General features: G+C 44.9%; 1 protein-coding gene across 2 annotated transcripts; it reads right to left on the bottom strand.

The window, feature by feature from the left end:
• Window positions 1–250: 250 nt before the first annotated feature.
• On the bottom strand, window positions 251–3,983 carry OTX2 (orthodenticle homeobox 2). 2 transcript variants are annotated; one of them, XM_068526381.1, is made up of 3 exons: window positions 3,887–3,983; window positions 2,743–2,918; window positions 251–871 (listed from the first exon to the last, which is right to left on the bottom strand). In XM_068526381.1, the coding sequence occupies exons 1-3, from the start codon at window positions 3,981–3,983 to the stop codon at window positions 251–253; spliced, it is 894 nt and encodes a 297-aa protein (XP_068382482.1). The 2 variants fall into 2 exon arrangements, with proteins under 2 accessions (XP_068382482.1, XP_068382562.1); XM_068526461.1 differs by having other exon boundaries at window positions 2,743–2,894.
• Between the last annotated feature and the right edge of the window lie 23,824 nt (window positions 3,984–27,807).

The following is a 27,807-nucleotide window of genomic DNA, read 5'->3' as shown; positions in this document are numbered from 1 at the left end:
AAATCAGTAAAACCAATGATCTAAAACTATGATAGGATCTTAAGCATCAAATGGTTTGTCCATTTCAGGTAGCTGGTTGGCAGGCCCCTCTAAGGCCTTTCATTTTTCCTTCTATGCCTCCCAGGACATTGATCAGAAGATGAGTCTGAGCATCATACCATCTAACTCTTTTAACCAATGCCTGGCTAAAACTGGAATGTCCAGCTCAGTATATTTAAAAATCACCCACAAAAAGAGGTTCTGCAGGTCCTCACAAAACCTGGAATTTCCACGAAGATGTCTGATCTTTATAATCCAAGCAGTCAGCATTGAAGTTAAGCTTCCAGGAGGCAGTTTGGTCCTTATAATCCAAGCAATCAGTGGTTGAGTTAAAACCCAAGCTTGAAGCTCCATATCCCTGGGTGGAAAGAGAAGCTGGGGACTGATTGAGATGGCTGGTGACTGCATTGGTACCCATGGGACTGAGTGTGGTCCCTGGTCCAGGAAGCTGGTGATGCATAGGGGTCAAATAAGATCCACAGTCCATGCCCCCAAAGTAGGAAGTTGAGCCAGCATATCCTTGACTATAACCTGAAGCCTGAGTATAGGTCATGGGATAGGACCTCTGCATGCAGGAAGAGGAGGTGGACAAGGGATCTGACAGTGGGGAGATGGAAGCTGGGCTCCAGATAGACACAGGAGCACTGCTGCTGGAAATGGCTGGGACTGAGGTGCTAGAGGGGGGAGTGAATTGGCCACTTGTTCCACTCTCTGAACTCACTTCCCGAGCAGGAGACGTCTTCTTTTTGGCAGGTCTCACTTTGTTTTGACCTCCATTCTGCTGTTGCTGCTGCTGTTGGCGGCACTTAGCTCTTCGATTCTTAAACCACACCTTGAAAGGGAAAGAAACTTCTTTAACGTGGTTTCAGAGACTCCTTAAGGAAAAGAGTGGCTCCCAGATTATAAATCTGTCCTAGATGGACAGATGAGCTAAGCAGACAATCTCTCCTGCCAGTGAAACTCTCATATATGTTCCTGGAATTATATGAAAGTTGGGGAGGCTCTACCTAAAAGCATTTGACCCTGCTTTACTCCTAGCTCAGAACAGTAAAATTTAAGATAATCACCCAAATCATATGACTAAAAATTCTCCCCCTCACTTTCCTATCTCTTATTTCACCCCAAATACACACATACACATAAGACCCAGCTATATTTTGGAACACTCTCACAATGGAATAGAACATATCTATGTCTTTTGGATGGGAACATAAGAGAAGTGAGGGAAAACAATCTGTTGTTATATGCCAGCAAGAACAGCCTAAATTCAAACAGTTTACAGTCCATCTTCCAGGTAGCAACTACTAATATGTAGGTTGGTTCCATCACTCTACTTTTTGTCTCTTCTAGAAAGACTCACAAAAGAAAGATCCCAGGAGAAATGATCCTGTTGAGGAAGAAGGTCTGAAAGCTACTATTTGCCAAAACCTTCTTTATGGTAAGTGGAGTGACTCATATATACTCTGCTTTGAGCTCAAAGACAGACTTCTCTCCTAGGCTCAAGTCTGAGCCTTCAGGGTCGTGCCACTGGACACATAGATTGTTTACTGTATTATGTTCATTGGCTTGTCCACTTTGCCTCTGTGTGTAACTTTGAAAATTCTCTTTACCAGCCTTCTTCATGTTCTGCAATGAAGGTGTTGTGTTTGGTGTGTGATGGGGGGCTTATCAGGGAAGCTACTGGCGTTTTCTGGGCAAAAGTCCTTAGTTGTCCTCGTGAATGAGCTCTCCATGTGGGTGTCTTAACTGTGGTAAAATGACGCCGTGGAGGCTGAGCGCAAACCACCCACCATGCAGAGCCATTTATTTTCTTTCAGTTAAGACTTTAGTTCAAGCCTCACAAGTGCTAAAACTTCTTCTTTCTGACTTTGAAAAAGCCTCTTTTTGATCTGCAGTTCATGCTGATGTGTCCTAGCTGAAGGGGAGTCCCAGGTGTACATGTGGTTTAGGTGTTAAACATTCTTTCCAGAGAAATCTATATGGGACTTGCATTCCAGAAGAGTTGGGAGTTTACTTTCCTCTCCAGCTTAAGGTCAAGTTAAGGGGGAGTAAGGGGAGGGGGGAAGGTATCATTGGAATACCATGCTGATATTTTATCTGCTGAATGGCTCAGATCTAGCAAATTCTGTTCTATCCCTAAGGAGTCAAAGAAAACACTCTTACTGTGTAATTTCTTCTTCTACCACCAAACTGACATGTGACCTTGAGCAAGTCATTTACTCTATTTCTTCATCTGTAAAAATACTGGAACTATCCAGGAGCTAAGCTTCTTTTACCCTTAAAAGTAGATGAGAATGGGAGGGGGGATTTCCAACAGGGGAAGGGAAAGAACTAAAATATTATGTGCCTATCCTTGAAATCTGCCAAGGCTGGGCTTCTGTCCACCAGGGGTCCAAGGGTTCTAGGACTGTGCTTTATCATTGCAGCTAAATCACCAGTCTTACCTTGCCAACTGGACCGGAAGAACCTTGGTTATAGGATTGGGTGGGGGTGGAGGGACAAAAAGGGACACGAGGAGAAATCAGACACTCAAGGGGCCCTAAGAGAAAAGTTTCCTGGCTTCCGATGGAGCCGAGCATTTAGTTTCAAACCTTCCTCTGGTCCTCTCCAAGACCTGGAACTCTCCTGGGTCCTCAACATACACAGTGCTGGGGGGAGGGGTGGCACGGTCAGGAAGGATGGCTGTGTCTACATCTGCCCTACCTGCACCCTGGACTCGGGCAAGTTGATTTTCAGCGCCACCTCCTCCCGCATGAAGATATCTGGGTATCGGGTCTTCGCAAATAACGCTTCCAGCACGTCTAGCTGCGCCCGGGTGAACGTCGTCCTCTCCCGCCGCTGTTTCCGAGGGGTGGCTGCGGGACAAGAAGCCCAGGGCCCTTTAGGGTGCGGGAGCAGCTTCTCAGTCACACGGGGTCTCTGCGGGTGTCCGCCTCCCGCCACGCCCACACCTCAGCGCTCCCCTGGTCCTCGCAGCAGCTCAACCCGGCCCCTACCCGTGTCCTCCCCACCCCCGCCCGGCCTCGGCTCCTCTGGCAGACCCTGCCCCTTCCAGGGGATGCCCCACTCCGCCTGACGTCGGAGATGGCTCCAGACAGAGCGTCTCTTCGAAAGCTAACCCAAAAAAAAAAAAAAAAAAAGAAATAAAGAAAGAAAAAAAAAATGGAGGACAAAAACCAAGAACCCTCCAAAATCATCCCCTAAACCATCAACACAAAAACCCCACTCTGTGAAGTCAAAGCGTCCCTGAGGACCGGCAGCTCGACTTGATGGGGCAAATCTCGATTCTGTCCGAGATCTAGGCTTTTTTAGGACTCCAAGGGCCTTTGTTCCTCCATCTTTCAAATGGGGGCATATTTCATACTCCTTGTTCTAGGAGGATTTTAAAAAACAGATCTTATCGGAAAGGAAAGCACTCACACCCGGGGTAAATCACACCTCTAAGGATTAGAGGCTAAGGGCCTGGAGGTCAGAGGGGAAGCCCCAGGCTTGGCGGGGAGAATTTATGATGAGAAACCCGACTTCGCCAAGAGGGCACTTCCGAGGAATTGGACTGCGAGGTACAGGCAGGGTCCCCTCGCCCAAATGACAAGGGCAGTAGCCTTCCTCGTCCCACTGCTACGTTGTAGATCCACCTACTCCCTTTCCCCAGCCCCTGCCCTCTCCTCGGCCGGTAATGCCCTGTGGCTTTGAGCTGCTTCTCGGAAGGAAAACCCAGTGGAGACCTCGCCTGGAGCTGGGGCGGGGGCGACGCCACCGCCAACCCCGGTGCTCGGGGGAGAGTGTCACAGCCCCGCGGAGCGGGCGTGGGGAAGGGCAGGGCAGCAGTGCCGTGGGGCTCACTTACCCGGGTAGCCCACCGAGGGGTGCAGCAAGTCCATGCCCGAAGTGGTCAGACTCAGCCCATTGACTGCGTAAGGCGGTTGCTTAAGATAAGACATCATGCTAAGGTTGTTTGGAGGCGCAAAGTCGGCCCAAATCCGGGGGACCCAGCCGGAAGGTCGCGCTTCGCCCGGGGTGGACAGATTCAGAGTCCTGGTGGGTGGGTTTGGAATGGTGGAGCTAAGGCAAAGCAAACAAACAAACAGAGGTGCTGGTTTACCGCTTCGGAGGACGCAGCTCTTCCACGTTCCACCACTAACTTAAGTAGAGCCCGGGCTATGCAAGGCAGAGGCTTTTAAAGGACTTGCAAAGCCTCCCACCCCCCCCCCCCCACCCCTCGCCCCTCCCCAGCTGCTCTGAACTAGAGGAGATGCAGAGAGACCAGATAAACCTGTCTTCCCCACACCCAGCCAAAACTTAAAAAAAAAAAAAAGACCCGAAGAAAGCAATACAATCTGCCTCCCGCTCCCCCCCCCCCGCCCCAACAAAACCCCACGCCTCCAAATGCACACATTGCATTCCTATCCCTACATTTGCATAGGACTCCTTGGCTGGCACTAGCTAATTGTCTCAAACAAAACTTGATTGGGGCCATTTGCAGAGACAAAGAACTCTTTGGCTAAATAAATAATGCAGATAACAAAGGCCATTGGTGAGAAACAAAGAAACAATTCAAGACATCTACCTCTCCCCAGACTGTTGCCTTTCCAAGGCAGATTTTAATTATCTTAGCTTTTTACCACTTTCAACTGCTGCGAACCTAAAATGTCAGTGCACTTAACATCTAAAATACCAACTTGCTAAACAGCAAACTTGAGAAAACTGCTCAACCACTATTATTCCACATTTGAAGTCATTTCCAGTAATCATTTTCACCTAATTAGTAGTCTGGGTAATTAGATTTCGAGGTAAGTAACAGGTTTATTAGGGTTTTGGAGAACTTGATTATATGTGTCTAAAGAACTAAAGCTAAACAAACAAGTATTTAACTTTTTATCGACACCCATCAAATATTTAAACGCAGTGCAAAAAAAAAAAAAAGTCTTCAAGTTTGGCACAGGGTGTGCTAGGAATTCTGAAGTAAAGTTAGAATCCCACCAATCAGATAATGACAGGCTCCCACATTTGCAAGTAGAAAGGGTGCACATTTGTAGCGCAAGCCGCTTCCATGTTGATTTTGATGTGTAGAGGCTGATCCTACAGGAGGCAAATTTTCGGGCATTTGGGTGCTCAGCAGCTACAGCAGAGTTTCCTGTTACCTCTAGCGCCTTTCTGCACATTCTAGTTTTGAAGAAAGTAGATACACAAACACCCAGAGTTGTGAAACTAATAGAATTTCTCCCTACCTTTCAAGGGTCCTAAAATCCTATAAGAAAAAGAGCTCAGAGAGGGAAAAGGAAGGAAGAAAAAGAAAAGTTATTTACTTTATTCTGTTGACTATTTCTCACTCCCCCAAGCAAAGGGATCCAAAATGGATGTTTATAGACTGGCTGTTTGCAATTTTGGCTTTTGTTTTCCTAAAAGGTGGCACTTCTCCTGCATGGATCTCTACTTTGCAACTTTGACACTATGAGAGATTGCTTCAAAATGGCGGACACAAGATTAGGAGAAGTTCCCTCTTACTTTTACAGAGGTCCTACCGAGTTTTAAGGACTCTGGATTTTCATATTTACATTGCTTAAGAGATCAAGACACAAAACTCCACAGATGGAACCCAGTTACTGCAACTTCTTCCTGATTTAAATTCATAGCAGAAAAAGCATGCTTTTCCACCCTTAGATCTAATTTAATGTAATTTTATAAATGCCCTTGTAGGAGTTTGTATTATCTCACCAGTAAAACTAATTTAGTTGCTCCTACAACAAAGACTTGGTGTTTTATCTTTTCCTTTCATGATAGTTATTTGGAGGCTGTGAAAATAATATTGCTTTAAAATACAGTCATGTATTGGTTTTAATAGCCTCTAAGCTGGGGTTCTTTCTCGTTTAATGCAAACTTACTATGTCGGAAAGTTCTGAACTACTATAGAAACAACTGAAATCATATCGGATGTGCACATGAGAAATATGGAAGTGTTCTTACATGTATAGCTCTCACCCAATTAGAAATGCCTGACACATCACACATTAAAGTAGCACATTCCAGCATAAAAAGCAGTTACAAACAGAAAACAACAGGACAGAGATCCTTCTTGGAGCTCCTTTGCTCTACCATCGAAAAATGACCGAAATTCCCGGCATAGACTGTTTTCCATTTACTACCGGATACATCTTTAAAAGAAAAAGGAACAAAACAAAACTACGACGTGTTCTCCACAGCTAGCCTAGGTATGCGCTCTCCAAAGAAGAGGCCTTAGACACTTCCATCTAACTTTCAAAGCCCTGCCAGGAAGCCTTTCTCCCTTCCTCTCTAAGCAGAGCCCAGAAGGGGAAAAAGAAATCCCTTTTCAAAAATACAAGCCTCAAAACAACTGCTCAGGAGGTGGCCCCTGGAGAACTCCTACCTAGAAGGAGCGGGCGGCGGTCTCGCGGCGAGTCCGCGCAGCCGCTTGGCGCCTACACCTCCGGGCGCGAGTGACTTGGTCCGGCGTCCCTGCCCGGCAGCCCTGCAGCCTCGCAGCCCCGGCGCCCGCGGTCCTGCTCCACTTGCCCGCCCCGGGCCGCGCTGCCTTATATCTAACGGTCAATTCGTGCAATCTGTCGCTCCCCCTCCCCCCTCCTCCCTTCCCCCTTGTTTTTTTTTTTTTTTTTCATCTTCCAAGGAGCCCATCTACCAGTTGCTGTGTCCTCGCTCAATAATAATTACCTCGTCCGAGAATTAATTATAATAAATGTTTTCTTGATAAACTAACGAGATAATCCGAAGGGCACACGTCCCTTAATTACAGGACGCCGTGCTCAGCTCTGCTTCTCGTCCGGGCTGATTAATTTTCTGCATGATGGAAAGGAAACAAAACTACGCGGACTGGCGACCTGCCTGCGGCTCGGAAGACAACGAAGAGGAAGAGGAGAGAGAAAGAAAAAGGAGATATGCGGGCAGCGCGGAAAACAGCCGGCGCGGGCCTCCCTCCGGCGAACTCGAGTGAAAGTTTCTGGCCTCAGGGAATCAAACAACGCTGCCACTCGCGAGGGAGGGAGGAAGAAACGTGCCCAAAGGGTTGGCCTTGACTATTAATTATGGCGAGGAGAAAGCCCTGGTGTTAGCTCTGAGAGCAGAGGTCTGGGTATCTACCTGCCTTTGGGGGGAGGGGTTTCCTCTTCAACTCCTCTCTTGTGCTAATAACTTTGGTGATGGGAAAAAGTCCCGAGGAGAGCAGGAAAAATCCTGACCCCCGAAGCTCTGGGATGCAGGGAGAATTTCCAGGAGTGACCTCCCCGTCCCCTCCCCAAGCAATCCACCACTCAAGGGGCAACGCGGCTCGGCCTTCTGTCCCCGCACCCCACTTCGGTCTGTAAAGGAGGAAAAAGCCGACTCGGCGGGATTCTGACGGGGACTTGGGTTTCAAAAAGTGTGTCCTGAAACCAGACTGTGATCTCAAGAGTCACTTGAACGCTTCAACACGAAGACTTCTTCGGAGTTTGAGGCGCGACTCGTTGCCGAGGCTGGCTGCCGGCTGAGACCTTCTGCTGGTTCTCCCCCGGGCCGACCGAGATTGGCGGCTGGGCCTCAGCGCCCCGCTTTGCCCGGCGCCACCCGGCCCGCGCCGCCCGGGTGTCCCCGAGCCTGGGCGCAGAGCGCGCGAGCGCGCAAGCAGGCCGGGCCGCGGCCCCTGTCCGAGAACAACTGAGCGGCCGCCTTCCCACCGGAAGGATTCCAGTCCCCGGCTCCGTGCGGCCTCGGGCGGAGCAGGGGCCACTCACCGCCACTTCTGCCCACCCCAGGTGCGCGCCGAGGGCTGCGAGGGGCGGGCCCGGAACCGTCCCCGGCAGTCACGTTGGAAAACGACCCTTCCACGCTCGCTCGGTCTAGGACCACAACACACAACAGCCATGGTGTGGGGCGGGGGGGGTATGGCACTCCCGGGTTTTTTCCCCCCGGGGTGGGGGGAAGTGGTGCTCAAAAAGAAAAAGGAGATTTGGAGGCCCTCTGGAAGAGGCCGAGAACCTTGGTGAGCTGCTCTTGGCTGGGGGAGAGGGGGCCGAAAAGAGCGAGCGGCGAGCTCCGGGGCGGAGGAGATGCCGGCGCTCCCCGCCTCCTCGGTTATCCTCTCGGGTTTCCTCTCACGTTCATTAGGGACAGGCAGGAGCTTGAGCGGCGGCCGCCGGCGCCCGCCGACCCGCCGGCAAGCCGGGCTTTGGGCGCGCGGAGGCGCCCAAATTATTATTATTATTAACAACATCATCATCATCATCATCACCATCCATCCATCCATCCATCCATCTAGCTACATCTGCATCTTTTTGTCTCGGACTCTGAAAACGTCCTTGGGATCAATCCAAATGACCCCAACCACATGTGATGTCCAAAGCGCAAAGATCGCAGGGAGAAACCCAGAATGGGCGTTGACATAAAACAAAACCACAAACAACACCCCTCCAAAATACCCCACATCGGACTCGGAGGGTTTCCACGACGTTTTGCGAAAGCACCGACCCCCAGGAGCGCGCTCCCTCCCTTCCTCCCACTCTCGCCCTTATCTCCAGATTACAAATTTTTAGCAGTGATCGTTATTACACCTCAAAAATTTGCAAGGGAAAAAAAATACATCAGCCTTAAGAAGAACTCCACGTTCTCAAAGGTGCGTCAGTGGGTCTACTAGAGGCACTGGGATGACGGTAGACAGAGGGACACGTAGATATGACATAGACAGACACGACAGACAGACACTTACCTTAGAGCCACATGGGAGGTTGGGGGGGGGGGGAATCAAATTATCCTTCAAAATTCCAAATAGCCAGCTATCCTAAAAGAAATCAAGAGTATTGAGTTAGAAACCTTGCAATCTTCACCCTTCCATGAAAAGTCAAACACAACAAAAAATATTTTTCTAAAGAACAGAAAATAAGGAAAGTCGCTCGAGTTCGAAACGCGCGTGGGCCCCTCTGTGATACATACAAAGTAGACGTGAGGAGGGCTTCTCTAGCGATTTTTATTTTTAATAACAGTGGAGTCTGAGTTGGAGCTGAGGTCGGTTCCGCTCTCAGGGAGATTTGCTGAGAAAGCGCCTCTCTGGCAACTTTTTGACGCAAACTCTCCAACCAATGGCAGGGAGAGAATGATTGACACATCTAAGCCAGAGGGAAAATAATAAAAACACACAACAGGGGGAGGAAAACAGGCCGCTGCTGCACGGGGGGACGAGCAGGCAACAAATCCAGGCCTCCGACATTACCAGAATGTTCTTGAAAGACACTGGGCTGTGCTTAAAATATACATTATGGGCCGGAGCATGTGAACTTATTGTATAATTAAAATGATGGACAGGGAGGCCTCTCCTTTCCTTCTCCTGTTCTTCCTTTCCTCTCTTCTCCCCCCACCCCCCTTTTTTGTTTTTGCTTTTGTTTTAGGGAAGGGGAGAAAGGAAACCCATACACCTTAATATGAGAAGATAAAAATATTTAAGTCAAGGTTGGAGAAGAGTGAGCGTGGGAGATAGCTGGTTATTACATTCCACGCTAGCAGTAAGTGTGTAGAACAGACACAGAAAGCTAGTGAGACTGAAGGTTACAAATACGACTCTGTGGTCTCAAACAGGGTCAGACCACGCTGAGGGGATCGGGAAGGGTAGAGAAAGGAGACCTGGGAGTGAAGCGTAGGCATGTAAGCAAGAGAGATGCAGATACCCAAGTCCAAGAACAAACTGTTTTCAAAAACTCAGTGTCTCTATCATTCTTTATGTCCCTATAAACGTCTCCCGGCCCCCAAGCAAGAGACCCGGGCTCCTGGTTTTCGCGCAGGGTTTTTAGAGTTTTAAGAAGCCCAAGACAGCCTGCAAAGAACACGAATCCCCGAATCTAGCCCCAGGGCCGGTTGGGGAGACAGCAGGAGCCAGGTCAGGATTCGGGGCTGTGAGAGTGGGGTCGGCAGGATACCCGGGGAGGGAGAGGACGTGGGAGGCCCACGCTGGAAATAATCAGAGTTTCTGCGTTAAAACAAACGCCACCCCAACGCCAGCCGCGGCGGGGCCTGGAACTAACCGAGCCCGCGCGGCCCGAGCCGGGGGCTGGGAGCCCGGAGGCTGGAGAAGGTCGGCACCCGGGGACCGAGCCGGAGAGAGCGAACCCCAGCCCAACTTTTCCGCCTGGCACGGAGAGCGGGGCCCGACAGACCTGAGTCCCCAGAAAAGCAGAGACGGATTGGGCGGGGTGGGGTGCGGGCCCCAGTGGACAGGCTGAGGGTGTGTGAATGGCCGGGTGGGGGGGCGCGGGGAGTGGGGGGCGGAGAGCAGAAAGCAGTTCCTGCCTCACAACTCCCAAAGCCGGAAAAGAAATATAAAATCTCTTCCTGAACACCCTCCCCCCTCCAACCACGCCGCCACGGCAAGTGGGCCAAAGAAACAGCTCGCCGCTTTTAATTTGGGGACCTATGTTAATGAAGTTGGTTAATTAATTCGTCGCTTTGTTGTCGGTTCTTATACTGTATGTGTAATCAAATGTGGCCGTCCTTGGGATTTCCAGCAATTAACGAATTACGGGAGTGCGCACGAGGCAGCCAGCGCTCGGCAGCCCGGCTGGGCTCCGGCTCCGGCTCGGCCTGGGGCTGGACACTCGGCGGCCGCGGCCAGCCTGGCAGGTGTCTCTAGAGCTCTGGGCCCCGGGTCCCCGCGAGACCTCGAGCGGCCCGGGGTCTGCCCATCTCCTCCCGGGCCCTCCGCGAGCGCTCCAATCCGAAGAGACCCGTTGGCTGTCGCGTTCCCAGGAGTCAAGACTCTCGCAGGGGGCCCGGGCTGGGGGGAGGGTGAGTACGGACCTTTTTTCTCACCCCGCCCCCACTGTACTAAAATGCTTGACAACTGCCCCGAGGCCTTTAATGGGGGGGGGGTGTAGAAATGCCCCAGGCGATCTGGCCCGTGCGGCGTAGGTAGGGAGCTCTGGGCCAGTCACCATGCTTTCGATGAAGGAAGGGCAAATCCACCCCGATCCCCCGAGCCAGAGCCTCCTTCCTACCCCAAGACAGGACAGCGTTTCCCCCCAGTTGTACCACAGAGATGTTTAAAGCATCAAAGAACGAAAAGGAAAAATAGACGTTGTGCAGCTGGCGGAGGGAAAGGGCGGGAGGGAGGGCTTGGGGGCAGTGGGGGCGGGGTGAGGTGGAGAAATGTCAGAACGCGCGCTTGTGATCTCCACAAAGTGAGTGAAAAATTGTAGACCGGGAGACCTATCTGCAGTGGGGTCCGGAGTCGTGGGAAACCCTTCCAGCCTGACGTCTTCTCAGATGGCGGGGGCAGCTGAATCGCCCTGAAAATTCCCCCGTTCTGTTAGACGGGCAGATTTCGGCGCCTTGGGGGCGTGGGAGGGCTTTTCCCCTTCCCGCGGCCGGGAGGAGACAGCTCCCGCTTCTCCTTTGCCCTCTCGTCTAGTAACTTCGCAGAAATTCGGGGCCAATAAACCACGAGTTGGAAATGGACAGTGTTAAATAAACAAGGGTCTCTTTAAAATTCTCATCCACTTCAGATGTCTAAAGTAAGATTGTGATGATTTTGTCACGGTTTGGTAAATTTACCCCTTTAAGAGGCTTTCATAAATCCCAGAACACACCTTCAGCCAGATTTGAATATAGATTTAGGTTTTAAAACCCAGAAGCTGGAAACACCGCTTTATCAAAGAGAATTTCCCTTTAGCTTAGCAATGTGCTGAAGCTCTTAAAAGATTGGATCTGAGAGAGAGAGAGAGAGAGAGACAGAGAGAGAGAGAGAGACAGAGAGGAGAAAGAGAACTAGACAGAGAGAGGCATGCAGGGGGGGGCGGAAAAAGACTTTCTTTTTCTTTCTAGAGGAATTCTGCCCAGACTCTGCAGCAGTTGGTAGCAAGCAAGCTTTCTCCTGGGTGTCTCCTGGAAAAGCTGCAAAATTGCTCTTCACCTGTAAGATCATGCTTTTTCTCTTCCAGTCTCTTCTTGCCAATTTGGAAATTGCAGACAGCCGGGCTCAGGTACAGTCCCCACAAACCCTACTCTAGTTCAGGACAAAAGCCACTAGCTTTGGGGGGGGGGAGGGGGTGCTGGCTGTTGTACTGAAAACCTTAGACACCTGGTGGGAGAAAAAGACTCCTTGTATGAAAAGTCTAACTCGATTTTCTGTAAGTCCTTGAACTTCCAGTACACTTACTATGTGGTCATTTTATTGTCTCTGTTCATGTTTAACATTTTTTTTCCCTGTGTCCTCTGTCTTTAAATTTTTTCCTATGAATCTGACTTCTAGTAGCATGCTTTATGTTTTAAAGTAATTTTCATTAACAACTGGATGGGTTTTAGTTGCTATGAGTACAATTATCTTGCTATAAATATGGGATGTAAGCATTCAGAAGCTAAATTAAGAAAACCAGTACACGGGGAATCAAATTATTTGTCAGAGCTTGCATGCAGTTTCCAAAATATGGCTGATATTCATATTTCGAAATCTAGATGCACGTCTGGTGCTAGCTGGGCTTACATTCTCCACCCCACATGCTAGGCCAGTTTAAAATATTCCAAACTTTCCTCCAAGTTTATTAAGTATGGTGGTGTGGGGGGAGTGGAGGAGTGGGAGGAGAAAGGAGAGAGATCTCAGGATTCTTTCAGGCTAATTAAAAAAGAAGATGAAGAACAAAACCCATATTCCGTGAGAACACAGCCTCTCAGGGGGGAAGGAGTCAGTTAGACTCCCTGAACACTTGCTTCAGAAATATGAAGATTAATTTCCAATCCTTTCAGTGATTCAGTGGACAGTGGGGGACCACATCTTGCCTTAGAACTGCCACGATATTTAGAAAGAAGTCATTTTTCATTAGGTTTTAAAATACGTCTTTATTAAAAACTTTGACAAGATTAACTTTAATTAATTTTTTAACAAGAGTTAAAGATTGGCGATGCTGGCAGAATTGGGAAAAAGAAGGCAACAGATCACTTATGAATTAAGCTTGGGTCGCTTATTCCCTGCATTGCTGTTGCTTCAGAAAAGAGGGTAAGGGGGAAAGAAATGACTTCAAAGATAGGATTGTGCTGTCCTGATAAAAGAGTCGGAGGCAAATTCCAAATGCAAAAAAAAAAAAAAAAAAAAAAAGAGGAAAAGAGGACCATGTTGTTCCGGAATGAAACGGATTAAGATTGTGTGACAAGTGCGAGATGTGGGGCTGTGAGACATTTATGAGCTGAGTGTGAGCTGGAAGCTATGCGCCTGTCCCTAAGCGTGTGAGGACCAAGGGTGTGTGCAGAGCAGGGTTAGGGTGAGGGATAGGAAGGGCATGTGTGACTGTGAGAGACGGAGAGCAATGTGAGGGGTGTGAGTGTGGGTTTGGGTGTCAGGAGAGTGTGGACGGGAATGTGGATGGACTGTTGAAGGGTGGTAGCTGTCAGTTTATGTAATTTTCATCTCTTGGTCCTGAAGTTTCCTTGAAATCAATTCTACTGCAGGCAGCAGCCTTGAGCTTACAGAGCTGATATAAAACAACCATTACAGTCCAATATCTTGCCTGTTTGCAAACTTCATTTAAAACTGGGGGAAAAAAGACCCGGGAATGGTTTTGTAAGAAAGGAAAAAAAGGAGAAAAGAAAACCACAGTGAAGCTTTAAACTAGTTTGGATAAATCTCTAATCTTTTATTTGTAACCTTTTACAAGCTTTATTTCCCGTATATGAAAAGCTTCTTTTATATGGGCACGGCAGACTTTTCCTTTGGATTTTTAATTAGAGCCCATCAATTGTAGCCATATTTAAGAATCAATATAAAGTAATCCTTCGAGATGGGATAAGGTTTTAATCGAAAATCTAATTTCCCACTCTTTGCAGATCATTTTAAGGGCTGGTTGATTTAAAAAGAGTTCAGTTTTTAAAAGACATAACACCTAAAACCTGGAAAAGATCATGTCTGCAAAATAACCAACTGATGTCGCCTTATACAAAGAAAAAAAAAAGCCTGGCTGTTGTTGGGAATTTTTTCTTCTATTTAGAAGAATTTGACTTATTTTTTTTCCTCCAACACTATTCTGTAATGTGGCTCCTATGAGAGTATTCACGTTGAATGGGGAAAGAAAAAAAGAGGAATTGTTTGTCTAAAATAGTATTTCATATGCAAAATACAGTAACTTAAATTTTTTTTTATTAACAAAGAAAACATAGATCTTGACAGATCCTTTTTACTACAGGCTCCCATATTCCCAAGATTAGAAAATGAATAACGCACACTTTTCATTTTTGTTCACGGATGCAAACTTTCCACTTTCATATCCAGGCATGAACTTTCTGACCAGTTTTTAAACTTCGACATTAGAATTTTGCGATTTTAATTTTTTACAATAATTGAAAAGTTGCTTATCACAAAGGTGTAGAATTTTAAGCAGTTCTGCTAGAGTCATTAGGTTTCAATTTTTCTCCTTTTAAAGACGAAATATGAAAGCAAGGAAGAAAACAAATAAACAAAAACTAATTGTAAGTGCACAGTCCAAACATTTTTTGCCTCTTAATGATCAAGCTGAGGTATTTGTTCAAAGACTGCACATTATCTAAATGTGCGTAGTGCATTTTCAACAAACATCACTGCTTTAGTTTAAGATCTGCAAATTATCTCTAAACTAGAAGGGATCCCCCAAAAGTTTATAGGCATATTTTCAGTCACTGACTTGTTTTTATTGTTATATCTGTTATATCTGTTAAGTGCATTTGAAAAAAATGAACTCATCGTATTTGCTTTTTGAAATCTGAATGAAGCGGGTTTGAACATATTTGATACTCATGCTTTCCTTTTATCTGCAGAAATTTCAATTTATTTAAAAGCCTGGCGTTTAATGCACTACATGGTCGCATACATTTAGAGAAACTCTCTTGTATTTCTCCATAATCGTGTCTAATAAAAACCTGGGATTTTCCTTTATTTAAAAAAAATGTTAAAATATAATGCATCTTCATTAGGAAAATTGACTGCTGTGCTCACGACAGTTCTTAATTGAAAAGGCAACCTATTTTAATGGTGTGGTTGAGAAGATTACATACTTTATCCAAACACAAAGACAATTAATAATGAGAAGCAGGCTGCTGCCATTAACTCTAATGCAGTTGCATCAATGTCAGTGAAAAGTGCTCATACCTGAGATACAGGGTGCAAACTCCCCTGGCTCCCTCCTTCCCCAGTTCACCCACTTCTTAATTAGGGTTTCTTAATGTGTAAGCGCCAGGAGCGGCTGTCATCAGGCGGTTTAGTTTTGGGCAAGTGCGGCGCGGGGCCAGGCGCCCCTTCCCGCGGGTCGCGCGGTCCTGGGCAGCGCCTCCCGGCCGGAGGCGCCCCAGCCGCGGGTGTCTGCGCGCAGACCTGGCGCTCTCCAGCCTGCGAGCGGAGCCGGGCGAGGGCGGCCGCGGCGCCCGAGCGCAGGAAGGTTTGGAGACCCAGGGCCACCTGGTGCATTTTGAGAAGTTTACCTAAAGGGACGGGGCTGCCTCGGAGACTGGATTCTGCTTTGATTCACTTACGGAAAAGTCGTGGGGAAAAAAAAAATCTTTTAAAACCGAGAGTTTGAGGGAGGGGGGCCTCTGTGCGCAAGTGGTCATCCGGCGAGTCGACCAAGTTTGCCAAAGCGCCCCCTCTCCAACTCTGGCCAGGAGAGCAAAGCGTGCGTGTGCACGCGCTTCTCTCTCTCAGTGTGTGCGTGTGTGCTCGCGCGTGCGTGTGTGTTGAACGCGGGGGATCCCAACCTTTCCTAGTTTCGAGCACGCCCCGACTCCAGGCTGGGCAATGGGGAGGAGGCGGCGGCCACCTCTGGCTTTTCCTTTCCCCGGCGAGGGCGGCCAACTCAGGCCTTGCGCTGGCCGCCTCGAACCCGGAGCGGCTAGCTGCCAGAGCCGGCGCGCGAAGGGGAGACCCCAAAGCCTGGGCGCGGAACGACCGGCGGCGCCTAGTGCCAGGCGTGGCCCTGCGGACGGCCGAGCCTGGCGCTCCGGGGCGCGGGGACCCGAGGGCGGCCCTCGCGGTCGTCAAGCCCCGGGGACGACTACAGGTTGGGGAAGGGATGATCTCGATTTAGGTTTTTACGAGGTGCTTCGGCGCCTGCGAGGGGCTTGACGCCTGCTGCTTGGGGTCCTACAACCCTCGGAACCCGCTCTGCCCCGGTCTCTTCCCCAGCGCCGTCTCCCAGCCCGAGGCTCAGGCAGTTGGGGGCGGGGGTCGGGGGGTGGTGGCGCCCCTCCATCAGTATCACTGTCTCCCTTAAGCCACCTTAAGGGGCAGGGGGCGGCCGCAGGCTAACAGGCACACTCAGACCAGATCTCTTCCCTTCACCAAAGGATTAGTGGGGGCAGGGGGCCGAGCTCCTTCGGAGAATTCTGGAGGCTTCTCGCACTGGCCAGCCACACATAGCGCCGGGGAGAGATACACTGCTGGGGTCTGAGCCCGTGTGAGGTGCTTGGGAGAGCAGAGAAGAGCTGGTAGTCAGGCTTCCAAGGCTGCCCCGAGGACACTCACACACAAATTCCGAGGAGGAAGGAGCCCATCCTCCAAGGCCCAACTGGACACATGCCTTTCCCTTGAAAGATAGCCTCACAAGAAAGTTCCTCCCACAAATGCACACTTCCATCTGCAGCTCTCAGTGTCCCTGGGCCAGCCTTGTTATCCCTCAGTCATACCCCACTTTCCCTCCTGTTTCCATCTATTCATCTACCGACTTCCTGCAGACTTGCCATTTTCGTGATTCTGGCCACGGGTTAGGGAGCCTCTCAAAGCTTCTGAAGACAAGCAGACCTGGAGTTTTCCCTAAAGCCCCAGGCTCCTCCTTTCCCTCCCTCAGGAGAGATGGACCTCTAGAGCAGTGGTCCCCAACCTTTTCTCCACCAGGGACCGGTTTCATGGAAGACAGTTTCTCGACAGAGGGTTGGGGGAGGATGGCTCAGGCGGTAATGAGAGCGATGGGGAGCGGCAGGCAGATGAAGCTTTGCTGCCTCACCCGCAGCTCACCTCCTGCCGTGCGGCCGGGTTCCTAACAGGCTGCAGACCAGTACCAGTCCGTGGCCTGGGGGTTGAGCACCCCTGCTCTAGAGCATTGTAACCTTCCTTTGATGGAAGTCAGCTATCAGCTATTTGTCATGGTCTAGGAACCTCCTCCCCTCCTCCCCCACCTCATTCTATATGCTGTATCTAGAGCTTTTCCTGTTCCTTTGGACTGCCTTTTTCAGAAGGCAAAAGTTGAAGTACTCCAGTTACTGTTTATCAGACAAGCCTTGGTTTCTACTGGTGGTGAGGCCATGTGTGTCAGCTGGGTATCAGGGGAGTGACCAGGTCACAAGACCAGCAGGAAGTGGTTCTCTTCTTGGGATAGCTTGAACCTCATATGTCATACTTGCCCAATAACATAAGAGTAACAACAGACTAACTTGTATTTGTGGATCTGTTTCTTGGCATTTGACCTATGGATGCTGGAGGCATCTTTATTAGCATGTGTGTGACTTTGGATAGCAACTCAATAATGACATTCCTAATCATTTATTGAATACCATTTAAGCTAGTTCAGCAACAGATAGTAGCTCTTAGCCTAAATGGCAGTTTTCTGACAGCTTATTCAACTAATGGACAAGCAAAAAGTGAAAGATATAATTGCATCCAATACTTAGCTCCTGAATATGACAGAGTCACCACTTAAGAGGCATACAGACCATGCTGAAAGTAGATGGTATGTTCTGAGTTACTTTTGGAAAAGCAGTTTCTTTCTGGTTGTGCTCTCTTGTATTTGATGCACAAAATAGGTCAAAGAAACACAGAAGAAACAGGCATGATTTATAGATATTGAGTATCAATAGAATCATGGCCCTTAATTTATCCTGACCTTTCCCTACTGTTTCAGTAAAAACACAGAAGTAGCAAAGGGCTGGGTGAAGCCTTTTTCTAACAAGGAGATGCTCTGCAGACACTAGATACTCACCAAGGAATAGGTCACCTTGGGTAAGCCTGTGTTTATGTTAAAAACACTTGGAGAGAAACCAAATAATTCCATTATCATTAAGGAATATTTTTAAATGCCCTGGTAGTTGACATTGGGTAGATACAACCTCAGTCAACTACATTCCAGTAAAAGCAAAAAACATTTTGCATTAGACCATATAGTCTTAAATCCAATTGCACATTTGGATCAATTTGGTCTATCAACCAATTTATTCACACATGGCAGGATGGATAAATATTTTTCACATGCAAAATTTTCCATTGAAATCTCTTATTTCTCTAAAGATGTATGATTATCAATCCAAGAAGTCTCCAGAGCATAAGTATTTTTAAAAAGTTGATTGCAACATGAACTCATATTCATTTATTTGTTCATTCATTCAACAAACATATTCAGGGGCCTACTATGTATTATGCAGTTGTCAGGAGTTATGTCTAGAGATTCATGCTCAGGACCATAAACTAAGTTAATTTTTTTTCTCATTTAAAGCAAAAGCAAATAGTTATAATAAGAATTTGATCTAAAACTTTACATTATCTACCCTCTTTTGGAAAATTCACCATCCCAAATCTGAGGGCAGAAGTCATCTTGATTTTTCCAGTTTCTAGAGTATAGAAGATTATTGAAGACAAAAATTAAGCATGGAGATATTTGTCAGTTGCTCTAAGTTATAAGTACTTGTCTTGATCATCCACAGCAGTGTTACTAGGGAAAGCTGTAGGAGTTGTTTGCATTAACTGACAAAAGTTGATGACTCTTAATGTTCAAATTTGATTTGTTTCTAAAACAGAAAATCAGAAGGCAACCGAGTGTACATTTTATTATATGTTTAGATTATATGCTCTCCAGTAGAAGATAATTTTTTAGATAGGAATAAACACAACCTTGAGATTTAACTATATATTCTTTTAGCTGATATCTAAAAGATAGACTATATGTGTGTGTGGCATCATTACATTTTTATCTTATTTGTAAGAGAATGCAACAAAAAGTATTCAAAATGATTATAAATACCAGTTACTTTTTCAGTCTCTTTTTCTGGGCTAGACATAGTTATTACATATTTATTAGTTTGTTTTTGGCCATTTTAGCTTCAACTACTTGTGATGAGTTTTATTTCCCTGTGAATTTAGGATTTCCAAAGTAACAACTTACACTCAAATATAGTCTTTCCTATAAAGACTTTCTCCCCCTTCTTTTTAATTTGCTCTCCATCCATAAAACAGACATTACCATGGATTTTTCCATTGGTCATTGATGGAGTTATTGAATGTGATCAAATGATAATAGATTAGAACTGAGTCTCTATAGAAGAGGTCAGTGCATAAAGCCTCCGTTTTTCTGATGAACTCTAGCAGGAGGAATTAAATGCTACCTCTTATAAAGCAATCTTACTGATCTATGTCTGTCTGGACTCACTAGAGCCTTTGAGCCATCTCTTCACCAGGAGTTATTTTATCTTTTGGGTATGATTTGAGGGTCATGGCACCCATGCGTAGCCTGTGGTCTGTAGAGAGGCCATATTCATTACTACCTTTGGTACAAAGTATTTAGAGGGTTGTTTTTTTTTAAATATCCTAAAAACATCCAAAAATGCATTCTTTACTTTCCAAATTTGGCCTTTTTAATTTCCTGTACAGCTAAGAGGATATGAGAGCCCCTTTGTTCTAGAGCTGCCGATTCTTGTGTTCAGGTGTTTGTTCCAGGGACTGCACTTGTGATTTTAAAGTGCCATAAATTCTTCTAACTAAGCCCCTATAGTCTTTATACCACCTTGCCAGCTTAGATTGAAATCTTGAGAATGAAAAAAAAAGTTTCCATGAGATTAGGTAGCTATTCATATTATAAATATGACTTTATTAAATTTAACTGGCAAAGAGATCTATTACAAGTAAAGAAGGTGAAAATGCAGGCCTAAAATATCCAGGACTGAAAATAGAACATTTAATTTATGATTCTCTCTGCAGGTGGGGTGTGAAATAGAATGCTAGTGTTGCTGCTGCCAGAATGCTTGCCTATTTTTACACTTTCGTAAGGGATGTGGGCAATGGAAAGGGATACTTCTTGAATACGACAGTGTTTATGTAGAAATTCATTAGACTTAAGGAGGGCGGTATTTGCTTTATGGAAGTTCTTGGATCTCTTGACGCCAAAAAGGTATATGAGAAGGATGGTGAAACGAAAAGGAGATGAGAATCCAGACACTCCCTCAGCAGCCTTACCCTGTGACAGACCCAGAGGCAACTCCAAAGCCACCAGGGCAACTGCCTGTTCAGTTTGCCAAAGAGCCAGATGCTGTGGCTTGGAAGAATCTCCTCCACAGCTTGATGTCTGGGTCCTGTGATTGCCATCCAAAGAACAGTGGTGGGGCATGCTGGGATGAATGCAGTCCCGGCATCCCACTACAGTGTATTCTTTTTTAAAAAGAGAGTCATTTTAAATTAAATAAGTTTTAAAACTCACATGTTTATTTTTGAAAATTTAAAAAGGAAATTGGAGGACAATGGTACAAATCAAGGCTGCATATCTGAAAAAAAAATCCTCTTAAACTTTATTTTGCTTTTAGGTCATATTTAATTATCCCATGAGGACTGGGACATTTAGAAGAGACAAAAGACCATCCCCTATTCACAGTGATGAAATAAAAATCACTACAGTCTAAAAGAATGGTGATGCAGAGAGTATTTATTATTTATGTTATTAACTGTGATCATTTATAATTTATTTACATGAAATAAAAGTAAGATATTTAATTTTAAGATTAGTTTTGGAACACATGTTTTTGAGTCATTCAGACCACTTCAACAAATGAATGTAATGTGATTCCAATGTACAACCAAAATCTTTGCCCTTTCTGTGTAATCTTTTATTTTTGTAATTATAGGAATTTTTTTCCTTTAATATTCCCAGGCTTCGTCTAATAGCCTAATAGTAACCCTGAGTGCCGGGGTAAATCTGTAATTTCTTTGATAATTGTGATCAATGTGAATCATGGCATGATTAATGTGGCCATGGTAATAGGTAACTGTTAAAAAGATAATCAAAATATTTTGAGAGTGATAACTTACTATGGAGCAGTGGTTCTCAACCAGGGGTGATTTCTCCCCCCAGGGGACATTTGGCAATGTCTGGAGACATTTTTGGTTGTCACAACTGTTATCTAGAGGGCTGAGACCAGAAATCCTGCTAAATATCCTATAATGCAGAGGACAGCCCCCAACAACAAAGAAGTGTCTGGCCTAAAATGTCAGTAGGTGCCAAACTTGAGAAATTCTGATGCAGAAAAATAGATAACATGTATACTAATGCTGACATCTGAGATTTTTTGGTGATAACCAAAATATAAATAGCCGATTAGCATCACTAATGCAGATGAAAAGTAAAAAAACTCAGTTACTCAAATATTTTCAAATATCTTCAGGTTTGGGTTCATATAGACAAGGCATAATATTATTCTTACTTTCTGCAAAATTTATTTCTCATCCTCACTTCAATTATTATTTAAGCATATAACTAGCCATATCTTGATGAAGTCAATAGTAACTTTGATTTATTATGCTCATGTTTCATGAACAGGATACTAATTCAGCAGGAAAAACTATGTTAAACAGTTTTTAGTTTTTAATCTTTATTTCTATTTCTAAAACTTCGTTCCAAAAAATTTGGAAAATACATAAAACTATAAAGAGGAAAATGAAATCCTTAATTCTACCACCGTAAGTGTTTAGTTTCTGTGAACTCAAAGTCGTGCATATGGGCATTAATTTCTTTTTTTTTAAACAAATTTATTTATTTTTATTTTTAAATTTTTGGCTGCGTTGGGTCTTTGTTGCTGCGCGCGGGCTTTCTCTAGTTGTGGCGAGTGGGGGCTACTCTTCGTTGCGGTGTGCGGGCTTCTCATTGTGGTGGCTTCTCTTGTGGCGGAGCATGGGCTCTAGGCGCACGGGCTTCAGTAGTTACAGCATGCGGGCTCAGTAGTTGTGGCTTGAAGGCTCTAGCGTGCAGGCTCAGTAGTTGTGGCGCACTGGCTTAGTTGCTCCGCAGCATGTGGTATCTTCCTGGACCAGGGCTCGAACCCGTATACCCTGCATTGGCAGGCGGATTCTTAACCACTGAGCCACCAGGGAAGTCCCACATTAATTTCTTAATACAGGAACAGATACTGTTTGACAAAATATTTCATTATGATTAAGTTTTCATGATATTAACTCCCCTGTGCAGCAGATGAAAAGTGACATTTCTGGTCATTTTCATAATTGTTCTCAATACTAGTCTTTATCCCCTTTTTTGAGTGTGAATTTTTTTGTTTTTTTTGTGGGTTTTTTGTTTGTTTGTTTTAAGTAATGTGTTCAGTTATACTAAATAGAAGGCATCTCCGCGTAGAAAAACTTGCTTGGACCACACTGTCATCCGGCCTTATCTGTTTTAATATAACCTTATGTATGGTTTGTCCTGATAATTTTTTCTTAACTCAGATGTTTATTATAAGTTGTTGTTCAGTTTTGTCTCCGTTAAATCTATGGGTGAAGCTATCACCATTGGACAAGATTATGATGGTAGTTAGTTACCAATGGGCCTTTTGGGTCCTGGCAGGTAGACCCAGGCACAGAGCCCCTGTCAGGGAATGAAACCCAGAGAGAAAGGTAGGGTGGATGCCAGGATGGTCCAGTATGGAAAAATTACAGAAGCAAAAAGGACAAATCAAAGTTAATAGAATAAAGCACAGACTTTAAATAACAAATTGAGCAACAATGAGTGTGTATTAGCATTTGGGCAGTTACACATGACTTCTGCTTTATTTAAGCCATTAATCTTTGGTTTCCTCCTCAGATCCACATTACCTCTTGTCAGGGAAGCAGTGGAGAAAGTGGAAATGGCCCATAACCTTCAGGATTTATCTTTTCTAGGATTTTAAAACAGGGGCTAGCCCTCGAACTAACACAAGCTTTGTCTTACGCAGTTGATAATGGCTATTTTATGGAACCCGCCTCAATATAAAACAAGAGCTTCAGTGAACAGTTTCTAGAGCAGAACTTCTTTCCTTCTTAGCAAAGCAGGTCTCATTCCTGGGTGTGTAACAGGTGGCACATTCAAACAGTAACACACCTGTCTGGGGTGCTACTTTTTTTTTTTAACATACTCTGAGCAACATGATTTAGGAGAAGCCCACCCTCTTGCATCCACCAAGTTCAGCCAAATAAAAAGGAACATAGTGAAGGGCTTTCTAAAGATTGCAAAAGAATCATTTGAGGAGAAATGAAATATAACTGTGGAATGAATAATATGTCAAATGGCAAAAAATAATATAAAGATACAACTGAAGTATGGATCCTTTCTGCAATAAAGAATGGATGGACCCTTTTGACAGTAAGACTACAGAATTATTTGCCCTGGTTCTGTTTTGGGTCTTCTTCCTTATCAACAGATGATGGGTCTCTGCTGGGCCTCCCCAGGTCCTGTCCTGGCCAGATCTAAAGTTGCTTGCCCTTGCCATCCTGGCCATTTGTTTGAATTAGGGCTGATTTATGAGTTATGGAGAAATCCCAATCTCTGGGTGTTTCAAACTTGAAGTTTAGAATTTAATGTTGAGTGTCTTTTTCAACTATTTCTACACCTCTAGTTATTTCTGTTTCTATTTATACTTGCAAAATATCAGAATGGATTGCTCATTTGATTCTGTAGGTGTCTGTAAGTTTCTTTGATTGTCATTTATAACACTTATTTTATTTTGTTCTGCTGCTATCGAGGAAGGGACCTATACATCCACCTAATGTTGATAGGAAGAAAATGGTAACTCCTTTGGGCACTACCTAGAGGAGTTTTCCTTCTCTTTCCATCACTTACATGTCCTTAAGGCTACTTCTTATCATATTCTTACCTGCATTTTCATCATTAGCTAAAAAACAAACTAAGGAACCATGCGCTTATTTCTCTATCGGGGTTTTGCACTTACATGATGCCCATTTGTAAGCGGTTTGTATATACATCTAACTTCTTCCCAGACTGTTTAAAAAAAGAAAAAAGAAAAAAATGGAACAGAGCATGCATGGCCTAGGAGGCACTCAACCCTTGGGACTGGGGGTGAGTATTAACAAGAAGGCAGGACCTAATTTCGACACTGTTCTTTAAAATACAAAGGAAGTGTGGAACCCCAAGTGAACTGAAAGAGCTGTTATGATGGAAATATCTCAAGGGCACTTCTCAGATGAGTATAGCACATAGTTAAAGGGTAAGTTCGTTTAACCTGAAGAAGAATGGCTAAAGTGATGACCCAATTAATGTCATGAAATGCATAGATAATTTCTGGAAGAGGGATTTTGAAGGAAGCTCGCCATGCCTTCTTTATAAGATCAGAGATGATGAAAGAACTTAACATAGGAGCTTTCAGCTGAACACACAGATTCATATCCCCAGCTTACCCAACCCAGTGGCAAAACACAGGAATATGTTTACTGGTGGCCACTGTAGATTCTCTGTGTTTGGAGATCTCTGGGAAGAGATTTGAAAGCTTTGGTTAAATAGCTTTATTTACACCTGCCTGAAGGTAATCAAATGATTTCTTAAGCTTCCTTCCAGTTCTTATTCTATGATGTAAACATAATTTTAAAATAATTTTTATATTTACTCCCAACTAGTAAATTCTAGGAGGGTCTCCTCATGTTTTGAGGATTTAAGAAGTTCGTGTTATGAAAAGATTTACTAGCCTTGAAATTCTCTCTTAAGAGAGCTCATAGGGGACTTCCCTGGTGGCACACTGGTTACGACTCCATGCTCCCAATGCAGAGGGCCCGGGTTCGATCTCTGGTCCAGGAACTAGATCCCACATGCATGCTGCAACTAAGAGTTCACATGCCACAACTAAGGAGACGGTGAGCCGCAGCTAAGGAGCCTGCAAGCTGGAACTAAGGAGCCTGCCTGCTGCAACTAAGGAGCCCATTTGCCGCAACTCAGAAGCTGGCAAGCCACAACTAAGGAGCCCACGAGCTGCAACTAAGGAGCCCAACTGCTGCAACTAAGACCCGACGCAACCAAATAAATTAAAAAAAAAAAAGAAAGCTCATAGTTCTTGCGTATTTTTGGTATGTACTTTAAAACACCTTTCCTTGTTCCTTATAGTCTTAGCATTATTTACTACTTAGTTACAAATTTTTATTACATGCCATACGCTATATTTTATCCTTCCAAGGCCAACACAAACATTAAAAAAACTAAACCATTTGTTGTATCCTGAACTCTTTTTTAGACATTAACTTTATCGTTTGAATTGTCATAAAGTTGACTTTTTTTGGTATACAATTCTGTGAATTTTTTTAACATATGTATAGAGTCCTGTAACCACCACAATCAGGATACCCTGAACTTTTTCAGCGTCAGACACTATGCTACTGAAATCCATTCTCTAATGTAACTGTTCAATGACTTTATATCCAGTAAAACACATAGTGGATTCTATTTACTGGAAAAATGTAAAGTGATAAGTGTTTACCCATAATAAATGAAGTGCTTTACTCAAGATATTCTTAAAAGATCCAAGTTGCTGAATCAGACCCATTGTGTCCAAATTAATTTTATACAATTTCTTGTTATTGCAACAGCTGTCATCATTAACAGACAATAATATATGTACATATACATGTCAATATGAATACCAATTTCCCATAGCTTTTGGTTTTTTTTTTAAAGTTTTAAATTCTTTTTTTTTTTTTTTAATTTTATTTATTTATTTATTCATTTCCTCATGGCTGTGTTGGGTCTTCGTTTCTGTGCGAGGGCTTTCGCTAGTTGCGGCAAGTGGGGGCCACTCTTCATCGCCGTGCACGGGCCTCTCACTATCGCGGCCTCTCCTGTTGTGGAGCACAGGCTCCAGGCGCGTAGGCTCAGCAGTTGTGGCTCACGGGCCTAGTCGCTCCGCGGCATGTGGGATCTTCCCAGACCAGGGCTCGAACCCGTGTCCCCTGCACTGGCAGGCAGACTCTCAACCGCTGCGCCACCAGGGAAGCCCCTTCCCATAGTTTTGAAGACTTCATAGTGTCTCACAAGGTTTTTAATATTTAAAATCTAATTTAAATTATGACATGGACTTAGAGTCAGATTATAATTTAGAGCATTTTTACTCATCTGGTGTAGAATCTACCCTGATTATATTTTTATTTCATTCTTTCTTTAAAAGTTGCTTAGAACAGATTGCAGAAAATATGACTTCTACCGTATGTCATCAAAACAGAACAAACCTTTTTCCATGCCAGGTTTGTATATCTTAAAAATACCACCCTCAGGATGAGAGAAATGGATTCGAAGATTCTATTCATATTTTTATGGTTGAATTGGATACAACAAAGTTTTGGTTATTCTGACTTGTGTAAACTTCCTAAGAGGAACTGATGCTACACGCAGAGTCATTTTTATTTTTATTTTTTACTTTTTAAATTTTATTTATTTTTGGCTACATTGGGTCTTCGTTGCTGCCAGTAGGGGCTACTCTTCCTTGCGGAGCACGGGCTTCTCTTTGCGGTGGCTTCTCTTACTGAAGAGCACGGACTCTAGGCATGTGGGCTTTAGTAGTTGCAGCACGCAGGTGTACTTGTGGCTCGTGGGCTCTAGAGCACAGGCTCAGTAGCTGTGGCACACGGGCTTAGTTGCTCCGCGACATGTGGGATCTTCCCGGACCAGGGATCGAACCCGTGTCCCCTGCGTTGGCAGACAGATTCTTAACCACTGCGCTACTAGGGAAGTCCCCAGAGTCATTTTTAGAGGCATGATGAGTCAGCTCTTTTAGCAATGTCAGATTTGCCTACCTGTTTGTAGATATACACACATAAGATAGTATTTTTCTATAAACCCAGTTTGTATATACACAGAAAAACAATAATATAGGTAAAATAGCACTGTGTTTTGACTATGTTGTTTCTACAGAGAGATGAAAATATGTTTGTAATTTTTAGGTAAAGTTGAAAAAGTCAAGGATTTGTGCTCAGCTAATCACAGTCAATACACTGAATAGAATCCTGTTAAACATGCCTCTTCTTTCCATCTCTTCTTCAGAAAGGGAAGTTACTATGAGACAGTAAACATAATACTGTTAAAAATATCTGGAAATTTAGTACATGGTGTCAGAGATGATACCACAATAGTCAAATGTAATGAGGTTGGATTGTGTGTGTTCTTCCAATTTGTCATTTCCTTTCAAAGCTATTATTTCACCCTTACTGATAACCTCTTTTCAGTTAAAAAAAATTACCGTTAACATTCACTCACTTTTTGCAGGTTTTGAACAATTTTTTAATCCAACAAGCTATTTTACCTTACTCAGTGGATGTGGTCTTAGCCAATAATCTTCATTGTTAACAACATCCAATGGCTTTTAAACAATTTTATGACATCCATTGTGTTCCATTGTCTTTCTATGGCAGTAAATGCCCTTTAAAGCACTCCAACCAGTAAGTTACATGAGGTATCGCTTTCATAAAGCTATGCTAGCTGTCTCTAGTTCAATTATTCAACTCAAAGACTTCCTTCAAAGCTGCAAAATTGTCCTGATACTTCCCCATTTCTGATGTTAAACTGAGCTGTTTCTGATTGCTTGGATTGTAAAGTGTTTCTTTACCTATTTTGTTTATCTCTTTTTTTTTTTAATTATTTTTTTAAAATTTTTTTAGTTTGGCTGTGTTGGGTCTTCATTTCTGTGCGAGGGCTTTCTCTAGTTGTGGCAAGCGGCAGCCACTCTTCGTTGCGGTGCGCGGGCGTCTCACTGTCGCGGCCTCTCGTTGCGGAGCACAGGCTCCAGACGCGCAGGCTCAGTAGTTGTGGCTCACGGGCCTAGTTGCTCCGA

This window comes from Eschrichtius robustus, chromosome 1 (assembly GCF_028021215.1).
Source record: "Eschrichtius robustus isolate mEscRob2 chromosome 1, mEscRob2.pri, whole genome shotgun sequence".
In the NCBI taxonomy this organism is placed as follows: domain Eukaryota; kingdom Metazoa; phylum Chordata; class Mammalia; order Artiodactyla; family Eschrichtiidae; genus Eschrichtius; species Eschrichtius robustus.
This window is presented reverse-complemented; position numbering and strand designations above follow the sequence as displayed.

Excerpts from the sequence above, each read along its gene's own strand:
- OTX2 (XM_068526381.1), bottom strand. The coding sequence starts at position 3,983 with ATGATGTCTTATCTTAAGCAACCGCCTTACGCAGTCAATGGGCTGAGT. Across the intron at positions 2,919-3,886 it reads CCCCTCGGTGGGCTACCCGG|GGCCCTGGGCTTCTTGTCCC; the intron begins GTAAGTGAGCCC and ends CGCACCCTAAAG. Across the intron at positions 872-2,742 it reads TGCCCGAGTCCAGGGTGCAG|GTGTGGTTTAAGAATCGAAG; the intron begins GTAGGGCAGATG and ends TTCCCTTTCAAG.